At 44.2% G+C, this 21663-nt stretch overlaps 1 protein-coding gene across 1 annotated transcript in view; it reads left to right on the top strand.

Annotated features, from left to right (window-relative positions):
• LOC141134479 (NACHT, LRR and PYD domains-containing protein 1 homolog) overlaps window positions 1-21663 on the top strand; it is an 86860-nt gene that overhangs the window by 38953 nt on the left and 26244 nt on the right. The window contains exons 3-4 of the mRNA XM_073624003.1: window positions 9820-10155; window positions 10334-10450. Of these exons, the coding sequence (XP_073480104.1) occupies window positions 9820-10155; window positions 10334-10450 (453 nt within the window). The remainder of the gene's footprint in view (window positions 1-9819; window positions 10156-10333; window positions 10451-21663) is intronic.

Raw genomic sequence — 21663 nt, 5'->3', positions numbered from 1 at the left:
ACGCGGGGCAAAGGGGGCAGCTGCCCAGGGCCCTGTCATTGTTGAGGGCCCAAAGCAACAGCTCCTTGAGCCCCTTGGCATGGGTGGTCCTGGACCGGGAGCAAGGAGAAGCGAGAGCCCGGTAGGAAAAAGAGCTTCCCGACCACCAGAAGGTGAGGAGCGGCAGGCACAACCCCGATGCAGTGGCGCCACCCAGGGACTGGATTCCTCCAACCTCCTCTCCAAGCTCGGACAATGGCTCAGAGGACAGGCGAATCGGGCCCCTCGGGGACCGGCGGGGGGTGCATGCAGCCAGGGACTGCTTGTGCTACACGGGACAGTCCGCGGTCTGGGAAGTATCCGCTGGAAGGAGCAGAGCACCCCCATCTTCAGCACCCAGAAGGAGAAGGGCCCTGCCCGCTGCTGGCCAGCGTGAACGTCCTATGGAAGGAGGTATCAGACATCATACACACCAATACACAGACTGTGAAAGGGGGTGCACAGAATGGGACTGCAGCCAGGTCTAAAGCCCCCTCTCTCTCATCCTCCCCTCTCACCCCTCTCTCATTCTCAACCTCCCTCTCTTTCTCATCCCCAATCCCCTCTTTCTCATCCCCAATCCCCCCTCTCTTATCCCCAATCCCCTCTCTCAGGCCCCCTCTCTTATCCCCCAATCCCCTCTCTCTTTCTCTCTCATCCCCAATCCCCCCCTCTCATCCCCAATCCCTCCCCTCTCATCCCCAACCCCCCTATCTCTCTCATCCCCCCTCTCTCTCATCCCCAATCCCACCTCTCTCATCCCCAACCCCCCTCTCTCTCTCATCCCCAATCCCCTCTCTCATCCCCAACCCCCCCTCTCTCTCATCCCCAATCCCCCCTCTCTCATCCCCAACCCCCCCTATCTCTCTCATCCCCAACCCCCCCTATCTCTCTCATCCCCAACCCCCCCTATCTCTCTCATCCCCAACCCCCCTATCTCTCTCATCACCAACCCCCCTATCTCTCTCATCACCAACCCCCCTATCTCTCTCATCCCCAATCCCCCCTCTCTCTCATCACCCCCCCCCTCTCTCTCATCCCCCAACCCCCTCTCTCTCGGATTCCCCAACCCCCCCTCTCTCGGATTCCCCAACCCCCCCATCTCTGATTCCCCAATCCCCCCTCTCTCTCACCCCCAATCCCCCCTCTCTCTCTCATCCCCAACCCCCCTCTCTCATATACCCAATTCTCTCTCTCTCTCTCTCTCTACCTCTCTGGAAGGAGGTACCAGACATCATACACACCAATACACAGACTGTGACAGGGGGTGCACAGAATGGGACTGCAGCCAGGTCTAAAGCCCCCTCTCTCTCATCCTCCCCTCTCACCCCTCTCTCATTCTCAACCTCCCTCTTTTTCTCATCCCCAATCCCCTCTTTCTCATCCCCAATCCCCCCTCTCTAATCCCCGATCCCCTCTCTCAGGCCCCCTCTCTTATCCCCCAATCCCCTCTCTCTTTCTCTCTCATCCCCAAACCCCCCCTCTCATCCCCAATCCCTCCTCTCTCATCCCCAACCCCCCTATCTCTCTCATCCCCCCCTCTCTCTCATCCCCAATCCCACCTCTCTTATCCCCACCCCCTCTCTCTCTCTCATCCCCAATCCCCTCTCTCATCCCCAACCCCCCCTCTCTCTCATCCCCAATCCCCCCTCTCTCATCCCCAACCCCCCATCTCTCTCATCCCCTCTCTCTCATCCCCAACCCCCCCCTTTCTCTCTCATCCCCAACCCCCCTATCTCTCTCATCCCCAATCCCCCCTCTCTCTCTCATCACCAACCCCCCCTCTTTCTCATCCCCCAACCCCCTCTCTCTCTGATTCCCCAACCCCCCCATATCTGATTCCCCAATCCCCCCTCTCTCTCATCCCAAATCCCCCCGATCTCTCTCATCCCCAACCCCCCCTCTCTCATATACCCAATTCTCTCTCTCTCTCTACCTCTCTCCTACTCCCCCTCTCACAAAACCAGAGAAAATCCCCAGGTTAAATCAGCAACCCCATCTTTCTCCCACACCCCTCTCTATCTCTCTCACCCCCTCTCTCTCATCCCCTCTTTTTCACCCACCCCCCCTTTTGCCCTTCTCTCTTACCCAGCTCACCCTCTCTCTCTCTCTAACCCCCCACTTACACCGATCACACCCTCCATTCTCCCCCTCCCCATGCCACTTATACCAATCGACCACTCACCACCACCACTGCCTCCCCCCCCAGCCCCAGCAACCAATGAGTGAGCGGTAATGATGTGCAGTAACCTCTAGCAACCAAAACCAATCAGCAAGCAGAAAGTATGTGCTGTAACCTCTAGCAACTAATCAGTGAGCAGTAATGATATGCTTTAACCTCTGGCAACCAATCACAATTGCTGCCTGATCTGCTGCACTAAACTGATTTGGAGTTTAGCTGCTATTTACTGTATGTTTCAAAGCAGGTGGAGAGCAAAATTGCATTGGGGGGCCCAAAGAAAATGTTTGCCCGGGGTCCAATCAATATTAAAGACGGCCCTGCAAGCAGTGTCAGTTCAATCTAAGGATACCAGGCTAAGGTAAACTTCCATGACCAGGATGATAAGCACGGTATACAGATCTGGAATAACATAAAGAGATATACTTATTTAAATTCCAGGATAACCGGTTTAACCATATCAGCTTAATGAAACAACAAATGCCATAAAACATACCTTGTTTTCCTGCAAACATATTCCTTTTGTTCTGTTCCAAATGAAAACCTGACTATGTCATAGAAAAGTGCCCCCAAACATCCACATCTGACAGCACTCAAAACCTCCTTTAAATAGTGTGAGAATAGCGCCAAAATTGCCCTCCTGTGATGCCAGCACTCAGCTGATTCAGCTGTGGAGCTGGCGCTGCCAAATATGCTACCGTACATGCACCAAATTTTTGCACATGGGTGGTAATGGCGGGACGTACAGTTGAAGCCTGACATTGTACCAAAGTCATCCCCCCATTGCACCATCAGGGCAAACGGAGGGGTTTGGTCAACGGGGCATGTAATGCCTCCACGTCCCACCACGAGCTCAAATCTAGGTCAGTTAAAGCCATATACAATTAGAGAAACTATCAACACAGAACTATTTATGTAGGTGGAAATATTGCCATCTACTGGTACAATATATAATTCCACTATCCATCATGTCCACATATATGGTTACTCATGAGTGCCATCTTGTGTCAACATTCCAGGACATCAAGAAAAAATGATATATATTGTTCATAATCTCACAGAAATTGATTATTCTAATGTATAAATACTAAACCATATACAAACAGGAAAAAGAATAATAAATAGATAGAAGAATATTTGACCATTCATAAAAAGTATAAAAACCATCATCACCTTGAAATAAATGTTGAATTTAAGGTAGGAATATCCCACCCCAAATCATTCATTTATATCAATCGGTACCTTACCAAAAGATAAAGAAAACTATGGGCTCACATATTCAATGGTCCTTTCTCTCTATGGCTCACTCTGAGCACTCCTATCATAGGTAAAGAATGGAGGGTAACAGAATTTGAGAGGGACCCCTCAAGTGGGAGCCCACCACTCTACCTACAAAGCATAATAGACACAAACACAAGTATTCACTTACATTGGAAAGAGTGTGTTCCCAGATTATTTAGGTTTTAATAGACCCAAGGATACATTGTATGACCCCCATTCTGAATAAGTGTAGAGCATGCTCGCTTGTTATAAAGAACCTTAAATATGTGAACATCAAGCATCCACATAGAATGAAATTACCAGTTCAAAGTGAGAAAACTAAATGGAATAAAACGCACCTGTACGGGAACAGGAGGGTACAGTAAGGGGGGGGGGCAGGATGGCATAGTACAGGGGGGGCAGGAGGCCACAGTATGGGGGGGGGGCAAGATGGCACTGGGATAAATCTACAAATGGAATGACAACTACCCCTCTACCTTCCCCTCCAGAGTTTCTGTCTCTCTTCTGGTACTTTGCAGGGGTAAAGGAAGAACCCGGAGGCGCAGCATGTTACTACTGCTGCTGCTTGTGTGGGTGGAATGTGTACTGCGCCAATCATATGGGATGAATAGAAGAGGACGGTCAGCAGGGATTGGTGCAGTACACATCCCGCCCACACAAGCAGCAGCAGTAATAAAATGTTCCACCTCAGGGTTCTTCCATAGCCCCTGAAAAAAATGGGGGGGGGGGGGGGGGGGGTAGATGGAGATGGGAACCATAGGGTACGGGAGAAAAAGGAAGGGGGGGGGAGCAGAGGTGGGCAGGAGATGGGGGATGTGTAGAGAACTGGAGTGAGACTGGGGGAATCCTGGTCTGTATAGGAATAAAAAAAAAAAAAAGATGCAGGATTTGTGCTGGCATGAGGGAATGGGAGGAGAGGCATATAGATGGGTGCCAAGGGGACTGGATAGGGATGGTCAGGGATGGGCATGGAGAATACTGTCAGCTGGTGAGGAATAGCCATGGTATAATAAAAGCAAATAGTAAAGATAAAGTGTTGAGGGGGTGTGCAGGATGGGGGATTCCAGCCATTTGCAGTGTTTGTGTATAGGGGGGAGAACACACCTGTGTGAAGGTGAAGTGTCTGCAGAGAAGAAGACTGGGAGGGGGAGGGGAGTGAGGGAACTAGTGAGGGACTATTGTTGGGGAAGTGTCAGGAAAATAATTTCCGGACAGCTGAAGAAGAGGCTGTAAATTAGCAAGGCTGTTAGATGTTTGCAAACCGGCTGGTAGAAGGGAGCAAGAGATAACAAAGATCTGGGAGAGGCAGTGTGACAGGCAGAGATAGACCTGTGTGAGGATCAGGTCTATCTCTGCCTGTCAGAGGCAGCAGGATGGGATAGTGGCTGAGGGAGGGAGGAAGATGCCGGGAAGGGAGAGAGGCATTAAGACAGCTGGACATGAGGTAGATAACGGAACTGACCTGTAACAAAAGAGCCGCCCAAAGGGAGGGGAACTGTTGCCAGAATACTACTGGGAGGAAACTTCTAGGGCCCCCCATGCACCAAGGATCCCTGGGTAGTTCTCAGACGTGCCTGTGCTTTAGGAGAGCCCCAGGAAGGGACCGGTAAATTACATATTCACCAGCCCCTTCCCCCGCTCTCAGTGTCCTGACACATTCCTCTGTTTTCCAGGAGAGGAAAACAGGCAGCACTGCTTTCAGCTTTCAGCTTCATCCAGCAGCTGAAAGCCAACAGGAGGGAGAGGGAGATAAACTGGCTTTCAGCTGCTGAATGGAGAGACACACAGTGCATTGTTTCTGTAATTGTCCCACCGCACCAATCCGCCTCCCTGTTCGGGCCCCCTACAAGAGGACCTGTGGTCCCCCCCTATCAGCAGCCCTGTACACAAGTGTGGGCGAGACATTACTAGACTCTGAGCCCATGACAAAATCTCTGGAGTCAAAGTGATGTCATCACGCACATAGGAAGAGGTAGGAGGCACGTTTTAAGATATAGTATCAATGGTGCTTACACTCAATGCTAGTATCAGAGGCATATCTTCTTAATGCACACGATAAGATGCACTGTATAATGTAATTTGTTTTAAAGCGGTATTAAACCCAAAAATGTAAAATATTTCAGCTTACCAATCCTAAGATGTGGTGGCTGCATTGTTTTCTTTTTTTAGGCTTCACCTGGTGATCTGGCCAATAACTCACCTCCGTATTATACAGACACCACTCTCCACTCTGGATGAATGAGCACAGGGGGCAGATTTGGACAGCAGCATTGTCAGTCTGGGGGGGGGGGAGTGTTAGATGTGCTATCAGATTAAAATACACATCATAATCAGTTACAGCAGCAGTTTTTTTTCCTTTTGGGATAAAGGTTTTACATAAATAAAAAAAAAGCTGATAATTTTAAGCACCCCTGCCAGTGTTCAATGATTTGTCCCATGCCTGTAACTGCAAGAGAGCTTTTAAGGAAACAAATGCAGCCATCACATCTAAGAATTGGTAAGCTGCAATATTATTGTTATTATTAAATATTTGCTTATGAGTTTAATACTGCTTTAAATAAAGTATTTTCACAGAGAAGTGGCAGCTTGCTATGATACTAATAGGATTTGAATAGGGGGTTTCCACAATGTTTAGTAATTGTTTGCATATTAATTCAATGAGGACGTGAGGTTGTGTCCTTTATCTACATAGTTTGTGGTAAAGGGTGTCCTGCTTTCACATCTCAGAAAGATGGAAGGTATATGAGATTTAATCTGTTACCAAAAAAAGCCAGCTCAAAAAAGAACAATAAAACTTAAAAGCCTCTGCACTGGTGGCTCCACTTTTTTCTCTTTTGCTGAGCTACATCCATCACTGAAATCTTCAACATCTGACACTTCTGAGAACGTCCAATACCTATACTTTCCTTCTTCATGCTATTGTTCCACCCACTAGAAGTTATATCACTAGAGTGTCCATGTAGCAGGGCCGCCTCAATTTTTTTGTGACAATTGTCACACTTCAGTATCGGGCACTTTCACCCCCTTCCTGTCCAGGCTAATTTTTAGCTTTTAGCACTGTCACATTTTGAATGACAATTGCATGGTCATGCAACACAGTACTCATATGAAATTTTCATCATTTTTTTCCCACAGATAAAGCTTTCTTTTGGTGATAAATAATCACTACTTGTTTTTTTTATTATTTTCCTAAATAAACAAAAAACAAACCCCACTTTAATTTCCGTTAACAAATTTTGCAAATAAATAATCTTTCTTCATAAATGTAGGACAAAATGTATTCTGCTACATTTCTTTGGTGAAAACAACACAACACAAATCAGTGTTTATTATTCTAGTCTTATTGTTACTAGTCTGTAGGAAAGTTCCTATGGTATATATATCTGAAAATTGATCAATCCTGATGTACTGATAGCCTATCTCATTTCTTGAGGCCCAAAAATGCCAGGACAGTGCAAATACCCCTTTTTTGGAAAGTAGACCGTCCAAAGTATTTAGTAAGAGGCATGGTGAGTTTTTTGAAGTTGTAATTTTTTGTCACAATTTTTTGGAAAACAAAGAAATTAAAAACATTTTTTTTTGGGTGAAGCGAGCTTGGGGTGGAGGAACTTGATTGGCTTGCACAGAATCCTGACCTCAACCCGATAAAACACCTTTGGGATGAATTAGAGCGGAGAAAGCTAGCCAGGAAATCTCGTCCAAAATCAGTGCCTGACCTCACAAATGCGCTTCTGGAAAAATGGTCAAATATTCCTATAGACACACTCCTAAACCTTGTGGACAGCCTTTCCAGAAGAGTTGAAGCTGTTATAACTGCAAAAGGTAGGCCAACTCAACATTGAACCCTACGGACTAAGACTGGGATGCCATGAAAGTTCATGTGCATGTAAAGGCAGGTTTCCTTTGGCAATATAGTGTATATAGTAGGTGCTGCCTAATTACAGAACTGTAACATGGCATTTCAGCTTAATACATTATTTCTTAATTTCTTTAGAACTTCTATGTGCCATCCTTTTGAAACCAAGTAATTTGAGAGTTTGAAAATAAAATAAGGGGACTGGAAAAAGTGTATCCAAGAATTTAATCTAACACACCCAAAAGTGTATTTCAAAAACAATGGACAGAATAAAAGAAAATGATGCCTTAGCTGAGGTAGCAGTGAGAATGAGAGGTGATGTACAGGGGACCACATTGCACATCCCTTTACAATGTACTTGCCTTCTATACATTTTGTGGAATACCATTTTGCAATACATGTACTTTATTATTTTAACTACTTGCTGCTCGGTCACAGTAAATTTACTGTGAACAAGTGGCAGCTGCAGGCTCGGCAACATAAGTAATAGTTACTGGCTTACTTCCGGGTTTAGGGTGTGCATAATGACTCGTGCTGTGGTTGGAGACAGTGAGATTTTGCAGAATTTATTCAAGAGAAGGGGACATGGACTTTAAAGGCACATCCATAGCATTGAAGTAGAAAATAAACTTTTATTTATGTTCAAAATTCACATTGTTGACATGACATGTTAAAAACAAAACATGGTGTTTGGTCTAAACAACGCTCACACCACCTAACACAACCAACTATTACCACAGTGAAACAGATCGATCAAATGATTCAGATGGAGTGATATCAGTAGAAGGAAAAGCTGGTTGGTGGTAGAGACGTAGTAAAGAAGACTCTACATGTTACGTGCCCTTACTTGCGCTTCTTCAGGAGCTTACAGTCTAATATACATATATAAAATAAAATAAATCATTTTTATTAAAAAACACAGAAACAGAAACAGTGAGAAACAGTGAGATTTTGTCAGCAGGTCCTGGCCAATGATTTATGGCTGAGACCTGCTGATGGGCTGCGTCCAACCACAGCAGAGTCCTCTGTGTTCAAACACATAGGGCTCTGTACACAGAGCACTGATCTGGCTGTTTCTTCTCCCTGCAAATCAGGGAGAAAAAACAGCCAGATTTGTTAATAAAAGCAGTACATATTACGCTTATTAGGCCATAGGTGTGCGCAGCCTATTGCATTACGGAGTACACCCCAAAGCTCAAACACACAAGTGCTCATGTGTGTATATATATATACTGTATATATATATATACATACACACACATACACACACACACAAGTCTTCCTGCCGACACACCGCCTGCGCACGCCTATGTGTTAGGCACACAGTTAACCCCTTGATTACCCCTAGATGTTAACCCCTTCCCAGTCATTAGTACAGTGACAGTGTATAGTATTATCACTGATCACTGTATTAGTGTCACCAGTGATTTCAGTGTCTGTTAGTGTACCTCCCAGCGAGGGTCTATTAGCACCAGATTTCCAGCCACACTATCACAGTTCCACTATAAGTCACTGACATTACCAGTATAGCATCACAGCTGCGTAAATTCCAGTATATATACCATAGTTTGTAGACGCTTTAACTTTCACACAAACCAATTAATATACACTTATTGTTTTTTTTTTTTTTTAAACCAAAAGGTATGTAGCAGAATACAATTTGGCCTAAATTTATGAAGAAATCTGATTTTTTTTATTTTTGTATTGGATATGATTTATAACAGCAAGTTGAAAATATAATTTTTTTATAAAACTTTTCGGTCTTTTTTCATTTATATAATTAAAAAATCAAAAACACAGTGGTGATCAAATGCCACCAAAAGAAAGCTCTAATTGTGTGAAAAAAAATGATATAAATTCATTTGTGTACAGTGTTGTAAGACCACGCAATTGCCATTTAATGTAGGACAGTGGTGAATAGCAAAAAATGCTCTGGTCAGGAAGAGGGTAAAACCTTCCAGAGGTGAAGTGGTTAAAGTCTACAGTGCTTTCTTGTCAAAATGAGACGTGGTATTGTCAGAAAAGGATATGTCAAATTCTCACTAAATATTTAGCTTTGTTTTCCATTTTTTTATCCTGCATCTGAGGTAAGGACCATTTTTGCACGTTCCAATTTTCACAGCCCAATTTATTTCAATGGGCTGCCAAATGCACAGGAACACACAAAAAAGTAGGACATTGATGACTTTTAAAAATAAAGCCACACCAAACCGCATGGTACTGTGGCACCATGCTGTTTGGTGTCGGCAAACATGAAGCATTTGCTAAGTGTTTTGTTTTTAGGGTGCCATTAAAAATTGATAGCATCCATGCACGTCTAGCAAATGCAGCTCAGTCCTGTGCAGTGTGAGAAATGTGCCTTTCCCGTACCGCGTTGTGGTTTGAACAGGCCCTACAGAAATTTCATTATAAAAGCAAAATAAATAGAAATCAGAGTCAGGTATCCATAAGTCCAATTCTTTTAATTCATGTTTGCTTTACCCAGGGTACAGTTCATTTGTGGTGATGACCGGGACTGTTGGAGAAGACGTGCTTCTACCCTGTATTGTTAATTATAAGGATACATTTCATCTAAAAAATCTGATTGTGAACTGGCAGACAGAGAACGAAGCTGTGGTTCACAGCTTTCACTATGAAAAAGACCAACCAAAATATCAGGCAACTGAATTCAAAGAGCGAACACAAATGTTTCCAGAGGAATTCTACAAAGGAAATTTGTCTCTCTTATTAAAGAGATTACATAAATCTGATGCTGGGAAATATGTGTGCTATGTAGATTTAAACAATATACAAACGACATGGGTTGAACTTATTATTCAAGGTACGTCTTTCCTAGATAACTTGAACAATGTATGATTTTGGGTATTTGAGTGTGTGTACATGTGTATAAACAGCATCAAATCATCAGCCAAATGCCTTATCAGAAATAAAAACACACTTTTATTTTTATGCATCTAGACTCGGTATAAAGAGTCTGATTTATTTTTTCTTTTCTATAGACAAACAAAAAATTAAAAGACTATACTTCTGGACAATGGGAGCAGCACTGATACCACTGATGACATTTATTTGGATCCTCTGTAACAGAAAGAAGTCAAGAACAAGACTATTAGATGGTAAGATAAATGTGCATAAACTGCAAGGGCTGCTGTTTTTCATCTACATAGTTATATAGTTGGTAAGGTTGAATGAAAACACCAGTCCATCCAGTTCAACCTGTGTGGGTGTGTGTACATATTTAAGTTTTTATCACTTCCCATATCCCTGTATATTGTGTTTTTTAGGATGTCCAACTAATGTTTTTTTTCTAATTATCATCACTTCCCGCTGACACCATTAATTGTTGAAGGGAGTTCCACATCCTTACTGCTCTAACAGTAAGAATCCCCTACGCAGTTAAACTGCTTCTCGTCCAACTTCATTGAGTGGCCATGTGTCTTCTTAAGCGACATGAGACTGAATAATTTTTTCCCTATGCTAGAATCATAGAATCACCTTTTAGATATTTGTATATAGTGATCATATCTCCTCGTAAGTGTCTCTACTGGCTGAACCAGAGTTTTGTAGAGTGGTAGAATTATAGTTTTATCTCTTGAGTAAATACCATGTTTAATGCATGCTAATAATCAACTTGCCTTGCCTGCTGCAGCTTGGCATTGCATGGTTCTTTATAAATCCATGTTGTTTACCACTAATGATACTATTTTCATCGCTAAATTCTAGGATATATTCCCTTATCATCCCCTCCAATTGTTTACAAACTATTGATGTTAGGCTGACTGGCCTGTAGTTTCCAAGTATGTATCTTGACACTTTTTGGAATATTGGTACTACATTAGCTTTTTGCAATCAGCTGGTACCATTCCGGTCAGTTAGCTGTCCTTAAACATTAGCAATAACAGTTTAGCAATGACCTGGCTAAGTTCTTTGAGGACTCCCAGGCGTAAATCATCTGCTCCTGGTGATTTGTTCGCAATAACCTTTTCAAGTCTTTTTGGAACACTGGTTTCTGTGAGCCACAAGGGTATAATCTGTGCTGTGTTGCTAACAATACTGTCTTTTAGCCTTTTAGCATGTTCTATTCCCCTCCTTCTCCATAGTAAAATTAGTAGAAGAATGTATTTAACACAGTTGCCTTCACTTGTAACTAATGCCGCGTACACACGGTCCGACTTTCCAGCTACAAAAGACCGACAGACTTTCGACAGACTTTCGACGGACTTTTGGCGGACTTTAAACAGACTTTCTAACGACCGGACTTGCCTACACACGATCACACCAAAGTCCGACGGATTCGTATGTGATGACGTGCACCGGACTAAAATAAGGAAGTTGATAGCCAGTAGCCAATAGCTGCCCTAGCGTGGGTTTTTGTCCGTCGGACTAGCATACAGAAGAGCGGATTTCTGGGTCCAGCGGAGTTACGACGTAAAGATTTGAAGCATGTTCCAAATCTAAAGTCCATCAGATTTGCGACTGGAAAAGTCCGCTGAAGGTCCGCTGAAGGTCCGGTGAAGCCCACACACGATCGGATTGTCCGCCGGATTTGGTCCGTCGGCGTCCGTCGGACAAGTCCGGTCGAAAAGTCCGGCTGTGTGTACGCGGCATAACTTCCCCTGATTATCCTTTATGGGGCCAATTTGCTTTGACTCTGCATTTTTACTATTAGAACATTTAAACCATTTTTGGGATTCTTTTTTTTTATTCTCCTCTGCTAAGTGTCTCTTGGTCTATTTTCACTGCCCTGATCACACTCTTACATTTCTTACTGCATTCTGGGTAGTGTTGTAATGCTGACAGCATCCCCTTGGCCTTATATTTTTTAAAGGACATTTTTTTCTCTTTAATATGCCTTTTTATGCTCAAATCACCCAGATTTAACTTTAGTTCTTTTATATGTGCTGCCTATTGAAATACACTGGCTCCACTTTTTGTTTTTTGTTTCTAGAATATCTTCTCATTTAATGTCGTGCAGTATGGTGTGTAGTTTAACAAGGCCTCATGCACATTGGACGTTTTTAACACTGCTTTTAGGTGGTTTTTTTCTGCCTCTAAATACCCCTGCATGTTAGCCTATGTGTCCATGTACATTTAGAGGCAGGAGTGTTTAGATGGAAAAAAAACCCCCACTGCCAGCGTGTCCAGAAGCAGCAGCGTTTTGGCAGAAAAAAATGCTTGATTGGTTTAAACGCACATTATCAATAGGTGCGTCTAGGGCTTGAGTATTAATTAATTTCAATGGTCAGTATAAATTATTATTCTGGCCAATGAAATGAGTAAGGGCCCAAGTGCTTGACACGCCTAAACTGTGTTATTCGTGTTTACATGCATCAAGCTGCTGCCAGGAGAAAAGGTTCCTAGGAGAAATGAGGAAAGGCATCTAATGCCCTGTACACACAAGTGGAATTTCCTTCGGAAAAATCTTGGATGGTTTTTCCGACGAAATTCTGCTCAAGCTTGCCTTGCATGCACACGGTCACACAAAAGTTCCCTGAACTTTCGGCCGTCAAGAACGCGGTGACGTACAACACTACGACGAGCCGAGAAAATGAAGTTCAATGCTTCCAAGCATGCATCGAATTGTTTCCGAGCATGCGTGATTTTTTGCGCGTCGGAATTGCATACAGATGAACGCATTTTCGGATAGGAACTTTTTCCGACCGGAAAATAGAGAACCTGCCCCCAATCTTTTGCTGGCTGGAATGCTGCCAGCAAAGGCCGATGGAGCATACACATCGGAGTTTTGCTGGCAGCATTTCCGATCGTGTGTACGGGGCATCAGAGAGATGCCCAAATGTCCAGTGGGCATGAGGCTTAGCAAAGTTGTCTCTCTTGAAATTTAATGTTCTTGTCCCAACCTTGTGTCTTCTTTTCCTATGACTTACCCCAATTGCTCTTTCCCTTGTTATCCCTTACTACCACAGCCACAGTCAGCTATATGTTGTTTATACTTAGTAGTTCAAGTACAGCCTTGTTTCTAGTAGGGACATTCACCAATTGACACATGAAATTGTCATACAAGTGTAGCACTACACCTGAAGGATCTGCTTGGTAGCTTGGGTCCTCTGTTCTTTGTCTAGACTCAATGAATGACCTCAGCCCTTTTGACACGCCAGGTTAAGTGGACAGCAGTTGCTGCAGTGCAGAGAGCAAAAGGATATGTACTCAACACACAGATATAGCTCAATATCTGAAGATAAACATCAGTCTGGTTAGGAATAATGAATTATGTTATATTGTAATGATTTGAAGGAAGTGGCAATATTTGCACGTATAGAATGTAGGTCTAATACAGCTCTCCAGGCAAAAAATTTTCTTTATGGTAGCAGTTTAAAGTAATGATCACAGCAGTTAGATGGCTCTATATCTGGTAAATGGCAAATCAATGTTAAGCAAAGGCACAAACCACAACAACAGTAATGGTAATCAGTTTTGGCAGAACTTTTCTGCTACCAGTATGCTATCTTACTACAGTGCACTCTAGGGGTGACTAGAATATAACCCAGATCTACTGCAGCGGTGTCCCTACATCTGCAGGCAATGACCGGAGTCCTTGTAGAGTGGTTTATCTAAAGAGACAGTCCTATGCCCTAGATATTGTGCCAGCTACTGCTGAGGCCCATCTTGACAATGGTGTACATGACTATTGTCCCAGTGGAAATCTGCATGCAGTGGTATAAACTGTTGGTTAAGATTCTAATCCTTAGAAGCTTAGTCTCTGATAGCAGCAAACAGGTTATGGCTGCACAGCCCTCTCACCAATCCAGCTATACAGCCATGAAAGTCCCGCTGTGCAGGTGCCTTCTGGTTTGACCCAGTGCGACTCCAGTCTTTAGTTCACCAGACTACAATGCTCCAGCTCCTGTGGAGCAAGAAATTGTATCCTGCAGTGACTCAGTCCTCAGTCTCTGTGCACCTTGGTCTGTTCTCCCTCTCACCCTCTGGCTCCCAGCTGCGTAAGGCCTTGTTCTCCACTCAGGCCACTGGCTTGTGTGTAGCGGGTGCAAGCCCAGACAGGAAGATGTGCTCACTCTGGTTCCCTGTGGCAAAGACCACACTATTCAAATTGCAGCTCCTTTCCCCTCCCCACGCTGTCTCCTTGTGGGTACAGTAATTCAATGGTCCATTGGATTCTACAGCACGATTTCAAACTTCAATTCGAGTCCAATGTGGCCGCATACCAGTCTAAGGAGCTCCTTTGGCTTATCTGCTCTCCCTGCTTTTGGGAGGCAGGTCATGTTACTAAGTATCATGTGTCAGCTCAGTTCGGTGAGAGTATAGAGAGCAGCTTGCCCAGCACCTGGCTACATAAGACATTCAGAAAATGATGAGCCATAAATGAGTGAGCAGTTCCACCTGCTCAGTAAATATCTGGATAATTGAAGTACCCCATGATAATACCATTGCCCTGCCTCACTGCCATTTCTTAGGCCCCTTTCACACTGAGGCGGTTTGCAGGCGGTATTGCGCTAAAAATATCGCCTGCAAACCGCCCCTAAACAGCCTCCGCTGTTTGTTCAGTGTGAAAGCCCGAGGGCTTTCACACTGAAGCGGTGCGCTGGCAGGACGGTGAAAAAAGTCCTGCAAACCGCTTCTTTGGAGCAGTGAAGGAGCGGTGTATTCACCGCTCCTAAACCGCTCCTGCCCATTGAAATCAATGGGACAGCGCGGCTATACCGCGGCAATACCGCGGCTATAGCCGCGCTGTACGAGGGATTTTAACCCTTTTTCGGCTGCCAGCGGGGGTTAAAACCGGACCGCTAGCGGCCGAATACCGCTGCAAGAACGACGGTACAGCAGCGCTAAAAATAGCGCTGTTGTACCGCCGACGCCCCCACCGCCCCAGTGTGAAAGGGGCCTAACAGATCGGTCTCCTCATCATCTTTCAGGTTCAGGGGCCTGTAGCATACACTATTAATTTCCCTTTTGTTTCTTCCCTTTAATGCTTCAGCCATTAGGATTCTACCTTCTCCTTTGCCCCATTAGCAATGTCATTCTTTGTGTTCACGATCAAATCACTCTTGACATACATGCACAATCCTACCCCTTTTCTCTCGTAGTGGTAGTGAATACCCCTGGACAGTCACAAGCCAGGCATGTGTGCTGTCAGGCCAGGTTTCTGATACTCCCGTGAAGTTGAAATCCTATGTATCTGTAGTTCCAGATCTTCCATTTTATTCACCAAATTCCTGGCATTTGTGAACATGTATTTTAATTTTGTACAAGCTTATTATCTTATTTGTGATTGGTCTGAGGCTGCAGTAGAATTCTGGCAGCGTACATCCATTAGTCTTAGGTACTCCAGTTACAACATTGACCACAGTAGCACTTGCTCACTGCCTTGAATAGCTTCCTCTGATACATCCCCCCATCTCCTAGTTTATAAGTTCCTCCAACATTTTGGTCATCTTCTCCAGCAACAGAGCTGCACCCTCCCCATTTTGGTGCAGTCTGTCCATGCTATAGTGTTGGTGACCAGCCAAACAGTCAGCCCATTTCTCCAGGAAACCCAAACCCCTCCTTTTTGCACCAGTTCCTCAGCCACTTGTTAAAGAGGAGCTCCAGGCTCCTCCAGAAAAAAAAAATAAAAGTCAGCAGCTACAAATACAGTAGCTGCTGACTTTATTATTAAATGTAATATTATACCTGTCCAGAAATCCAGCGGTGTCCTCATCTGAGCCGATTTTTCAATAGCCTATCGGGTGCTGCCACTGTTATATCCACTAAGTGAAACCGGCAGTAAAGTCTTGTGGCTTCACAGGCGGTACCCTACTGTGCATGCGCAAAGCGCGATGCACTCTGTGAATGGGCCGGCTGCGGGGGGAAGGAGGAGGGGGGCCGAACTTCCAGCTGAGTTTGCCGCATCGAACTTAGCCGGAAGTGGGAGTGGGTACCTATCAAACCAGGTACTCACTCCTCCTTCCCCCCCAAAAGGTGGCAAATGTGGCAGCAGGGAGAAGGAGGCCGACAAGCAGAGCTTCCCCTTTTTGATGGAGCTCCACTTTAAGTTCCCTAAGCTCCTGCTGCCTCTCAATATGTACCATGACAGCTGGGTCCACTCCAATCTGTCCATCCAATCCAAGATATGCCAAACCCAAGCACCTGGTAAACAATATACTGTTCAGCGATCACGGTCTTTGTGACAGATTGCCCTGTCTGTGCTTCTAAAAATTGAGTCCCCTACCACGAGTATCTGTCTATCCTTGCCTGTATCCTTGCCTCCATCTTCACTGGAGTAGTCATTCCCCTGGAACCTAGGGGAGGTAGTCCACTCCAGCAATGCTACTCCTGAGCTAATATCTGCAAAATCATGCAATTTGGCATATTTATTGGGATGTACCAACTCAGGACTAGCCTCTCTAACACTCTTGACTCTACCCCTCCTTCCAAATCTAACCCAGCTACCTACGTCTGCACCTCCTTAACTACTTATATTGGCCAAAGCCAGTATCTGATGGGTAAAGTCCAAACTTCTTTTCAGGTTGTTGATGCTTTGCAATGTTGCCAGTTAATTCTTTAGATCCAGGATCTGGGCTTCCAAACAAACAACTTGCCTACATCTAGCACAGCAGCATTCATCCTGGAACGGCTGTTTAACCGCCTGCCGACCGCCGGCCGTCAATTGACGGCCAGGCAGCGCAGCTCTCGTTGCGGGTGGGTGTCATATGACGTCCTCGCTTTCCTAGGCCACCAGGGGGCGCGCGCTATCGCCGGCGGCGGCCCGCCGTGTCACTAGGCACCCGGTGCGCGTGCCCAGCGGCCGCGATGTCCGCCGGGCACCCGCGATTACCGGTAACACAGCAGGACCGTGGATCTGTGTGTGTAAACACACAGATCCACGGTCCTGTCAGAGGAGAGGAGACCGATGGTATGTTCCCAGTACAGCGGAACACCGATCGGTCTCCTCCCCTAGTGAGTCCCCGCCCCCTACAGTTAGAATCACTCCCTAGCAACACAGTTAACCCCTCAATCACCACCTAGTGTTAACCCCTTCACTGCCAGTCACATTTATACAGTAATCAATGCATTTTTATAGCACGGATCGCTGTATAGATGTGAATGGTCCCAAATATGTGTCAAAAGTGTCCGATGTGTCCGCCGCAATATCGCAGTCACGATAAAAATTGCAGATCGCCGCCATTACTAGTAAAAAAATTAAAAAAAATAAAAATGTTATAAAACTATCCCCTATTTTGTAGACGCTATAACTTTTGCGCAAACCAATCTATATACGCTTATTGCGATTTTTTTTTTTACCAAAAATATGTACAAGAATACATATCGGCCTAAACTGAGAAAAAATTTGTTTTAAAGAAAAAAAAATTGGATATTTATTATCGCAAAAGGTAAAAATGATTGTGTTTTTTTTAAAACTTGTCACTCTTCTTTTGTTTATAGCGCAAAAAATAAAAAACGCAGAGGTGATCAAATACCACCAAAAGAAAGCTCTATTTGTGGGGAAAAAATGATAACAATTTCATTTGAGTACAGTGTTGTATGACCGCGCAATTGTCATTCAAAGTGTGACAGCGCTGAAAGCTGAAAAATGGCTTGGGCAGGAAGGGGACGAAAATGCCCAGTATTGAGGTGGTTAAGGAACATATACATAGAGCAAGATGTGCACTGGGTTGCATCACCACTTGGGCATTTTACCCACTAATGTACTGGCAATAATCCAAGAAAATAAAAGTAGAATTACTGTATTTTATATAATTTGTTGTTAAACTTCTTTCTTACATTTATCCTAGTCTGAGCACCAGTTGTTTTCTTAACTGTTTGGGATATCCTACATTCTAAAAACATGGTCTCCGGTGTCCTCTGCTCCCTCTCACTGACCACATGGCCCCTGGCATCCTCTCCTCCTGCTCACATGACCCTCTGTGTCCTCTCCTCTTGCTCCTGCTCACTGATCACACAGCCCCCGGTGTCTCACTACTTCACTACTCACAGTGCTCAATTTACAATATCTCAGTACTCACAGTGCCCCAGTTACATCATCTCAGCACTCATGGTGTGCCAGTTACAATACTTCAGTATCCACAGTGCCCCAGTTACAGTACCTCAGTACTCACGGTGCCCCAGTTACAGTACCTCAGTACTCACGGTGCCCCAGTTACAATACCCCAGTACTGACAGTGCCCTGTCTTTTTTTCTCCTTATGTGTCATATACCAGTCTATTTAGTTAGACAACTTAAAGGTGGATAAAGAGCTGCTTTGTCAATCCAAGTAAAATGTTGTCTGTGGAGGAAGGTGGGAAGGAATGGGAAGGGTAAATGTAAGCATCATTATAACAACAGGGCATTTTGGCAGTGCGGAAGACAGAGCATGAGTATGATTTTGGAGTTCTTGTGAAATCCAACATATTAGATCTCTGAGCACACAAGGCCCTACTAAAGGCCATGGGGAAGAGGGAGGATTTTGGCACAGTCCATTTAAACTATATCAAGCATTAGAGCTACTGCTGTAGGACAATACAGAAAGACAACAGTACCAGAGCTGAAGCTTGGCAATCCAGACGCCAGTAATAGGGTGTCAGTACATATAAGCAGGTGAATTTCCTTTTGGCTCCCCAGTTGCAACAATTTGTTTCACCAAAGGCTTAGAGACCGCTGGTCTCTCTGGAAGGCCACAGTTTCTTTCTACTGCCATTTCTCATTTAACCACTTTAAGACCGGGCCTATTTTTCAGACTTGTTGTATACAAGTTAAAATCATTTTTTTTGCTAGAAAATTACTTAGAACCCCCAAACATTATATATTTTTTTCTAACACCCTAGAGAATAAAATGGTGGTTGTTGCAATATCTTCTGTCACACCGTATTTGCGCAGCGGTCTTACAAGCACACTTTTTTTGGAAAAAATACACTTTTTAAAATTAAAAAATAAGACAACAGTAAAGTTAGCCCCTTTTTTTTTATATTGTGAAAGATGATGTTGCGCCGAGTAAATTGATACCCAACATGTCACGCTTCAAAATTGTGCCTGCTCGTTAAATGGCGACAAATTTTTATCCTTAAAAATCTCCATATGCAACGTTTATGTTTTCATGTTTTGAGTTACAGAGGAGGTCTGGGGCTAGAATTATTGCTCCCACACTAACAATCGTGGTGATACCTCACGTGTGGTTTGAACACCGTTTTCATATGTACGTATGCGTTCGCTTCTGCACGCGAGCTCAGCGTGACGGGGCGCGTTAAAATTTTTTCTTTTTTTCTTTTTTCTTTTACTTTTTATTTTTACACTGTTCTTTTTAAAAAAATATATTGTGTCACTTTTATTCCTATTACAAGAAATGTAAACATCCCTTGTAAATGAAAAAAAGCATGACAGGACCTCTTAAATATGAGATCTGGGATCAAAAAGACCTCAGATCTCATATTTACACTAAAATGCAATAATTAAAAAAAAAAAGTTGTTTGGGAATAAAAAATGTCCCTTTAAGAGCTATGGTGTCCCTTTAAAAAAAAAAAGTTGTTTGGAAAAAAAAATGTCCCTTTAAGAGCTTTTGACGTCGCTACAGCCCTGCAATTGTATGGAGCCGAGCGGGCACCATCTTCCCCGCACTCAGCTCCATGTCAAGCAGGGGAGAGGACACGATCGCTGTCAGCTCCGGTAAGCGATGTAGGGCACCGGAGAGCAGTGGGAGGGGGCCTCTCCCGCCACCGATAAAAGTGATCTCGCTGTGAATCCGCCGCTGAGACCACTTTTATCTGAAAGCGGACCGCCCGCTGAAGAAGTGGATACTGGGGTTATGACAGCTAGCTACTGTCATAACAGCAGTATTCCACTTCAAAGTGCCACCGTATAACGCTAGTAATAGTATACCCCCGTACAAGCCGCTAGTTAGAAAGGCTCCTCTGTTCTTTGCCTCAACCTCTTTAAGACCTTTGGCCATTCTGACACTAGGTTGAGTGTACAGAGCATTCAATATCACAGAACATCACTGAAAGAAATACTTAGTACCTAGTAGTAGTACTACATTAAAGAAAATAAGCACCAAACCAGTTAGTAAAGGCAAACTTAATATATTGTCACATGATATGGTTGAAGTAGGCATAGAAATGGATTAACAATGGTAATAACACAATTTAGCATACAGGTTGATTAGTATTAAGGACTAGGCATAAGATGACACTTGACATCCACATCAGCATAAACTGTAGAAAGGTCACCTTTTTACAGTTCAAAGTTCAGCAGTGGGCAGTAATAAAGCCTGATTTATTGAACACAGGAACTATACTGCCAAAGTGCATTAATGGTGACTGTGATAGACCTAGGCCTGCACTGGATGTGCATTGTCTATAGAAATGAAGGAAAGGGGAGAAGGGGACAAAGGGGGCTTCCAGGATGGTTTTACTGGATGGGCAATCTTTATATTGTTCTTCTGCTGGCTATCTTTGGGGCCATTTAAGAAACGTTGGTGCACCTAAAGACAGTTTTAGTAAACTACCATGCAGTATAGATACAGTAAACAACCCATATAGGTGCGGTACAATTGTAGTACAGATGCAGTAAAGGTGCAGTGAAAATGCAGTAAAGGTGCGGTATACGTAATGTCATGCCTTGAGTAACTCAATCCCTGCTAGAAGTGCTTTGAGCAGTCTCACCAGTCCTTGTGGGGCAGCTGTGAACTCTTGCTGTAGAAGAGGACCCCTCAGGCTCTCCACAGAATACCTCTGGTGATCAGCAGTGGGAAGTAGAAGGTGAGAGGATGCTCTGTTCCCCCTGCAGCAACAGTGCAGATGTGATTGCTGTGGTCTGTGCTGTGCTGCCCTGGATGTCTCCTCCCCCAGGTCAGTCTCTGGTCACTCACCCCATGGATGAACTGCGTGCACTAGGACCAAAGTGCACAACCCGGCTCCTGCACTGCAAAGAGGAAGAGAGTTCCAGTGCAGTCTGGCAAAAGCTGCTCCACCACTCCCCTTCCTCCTCAATGTCCCATGGGAACTATATTGTAAAGGTCCATAAGTCCTATTCAGTGATTGATGTCTCAGACTACAATTCCTATGATCCTCTTTGTTCTGCATAGAAATCCAAATGTTTTTCTAGCTATAATTCTCCCTCTGCTGACTGGAGGGGATAGTGCAACACAACATTCAGCATAACAGCAGAAAGTGAAAGTAAACTGATTGTAAAGCTGTCTCAACATGTTTCTATAGTTCAGCACCTGGCTACAGAAATAAGGAAAGCAGAGGTAAACATGACTTATGCTGACTTGGGAAATCTTCTGTACATTTCATACATGACATATTAAAAATGCTACCATGAATTCTATCTCAGATGTTAATATTATTATTAAAATACTGTTTCTATGCATAAATATGATTAT

The sequence above is a fragment of the Aquarana catesbeiana genome, linkage group LG03 (genome assembly GCF_042186555.1).
Source record: "Aquarana catesbeiana isolate 2022-GZ linkage group LG03, ASM4218655v1, whole genome shotgun sequence".
NCBI lineage: Eukaryota > Metazoa > Chordata > Amphibia > Anura > Ranidae > Aquarana > Aquarana catesbeiana.
The sequence above is the reverse complement of the archived record's forward strand: the minus strand, read 5'-3'. Positions and strand labels throughout refer to the sequence as shown.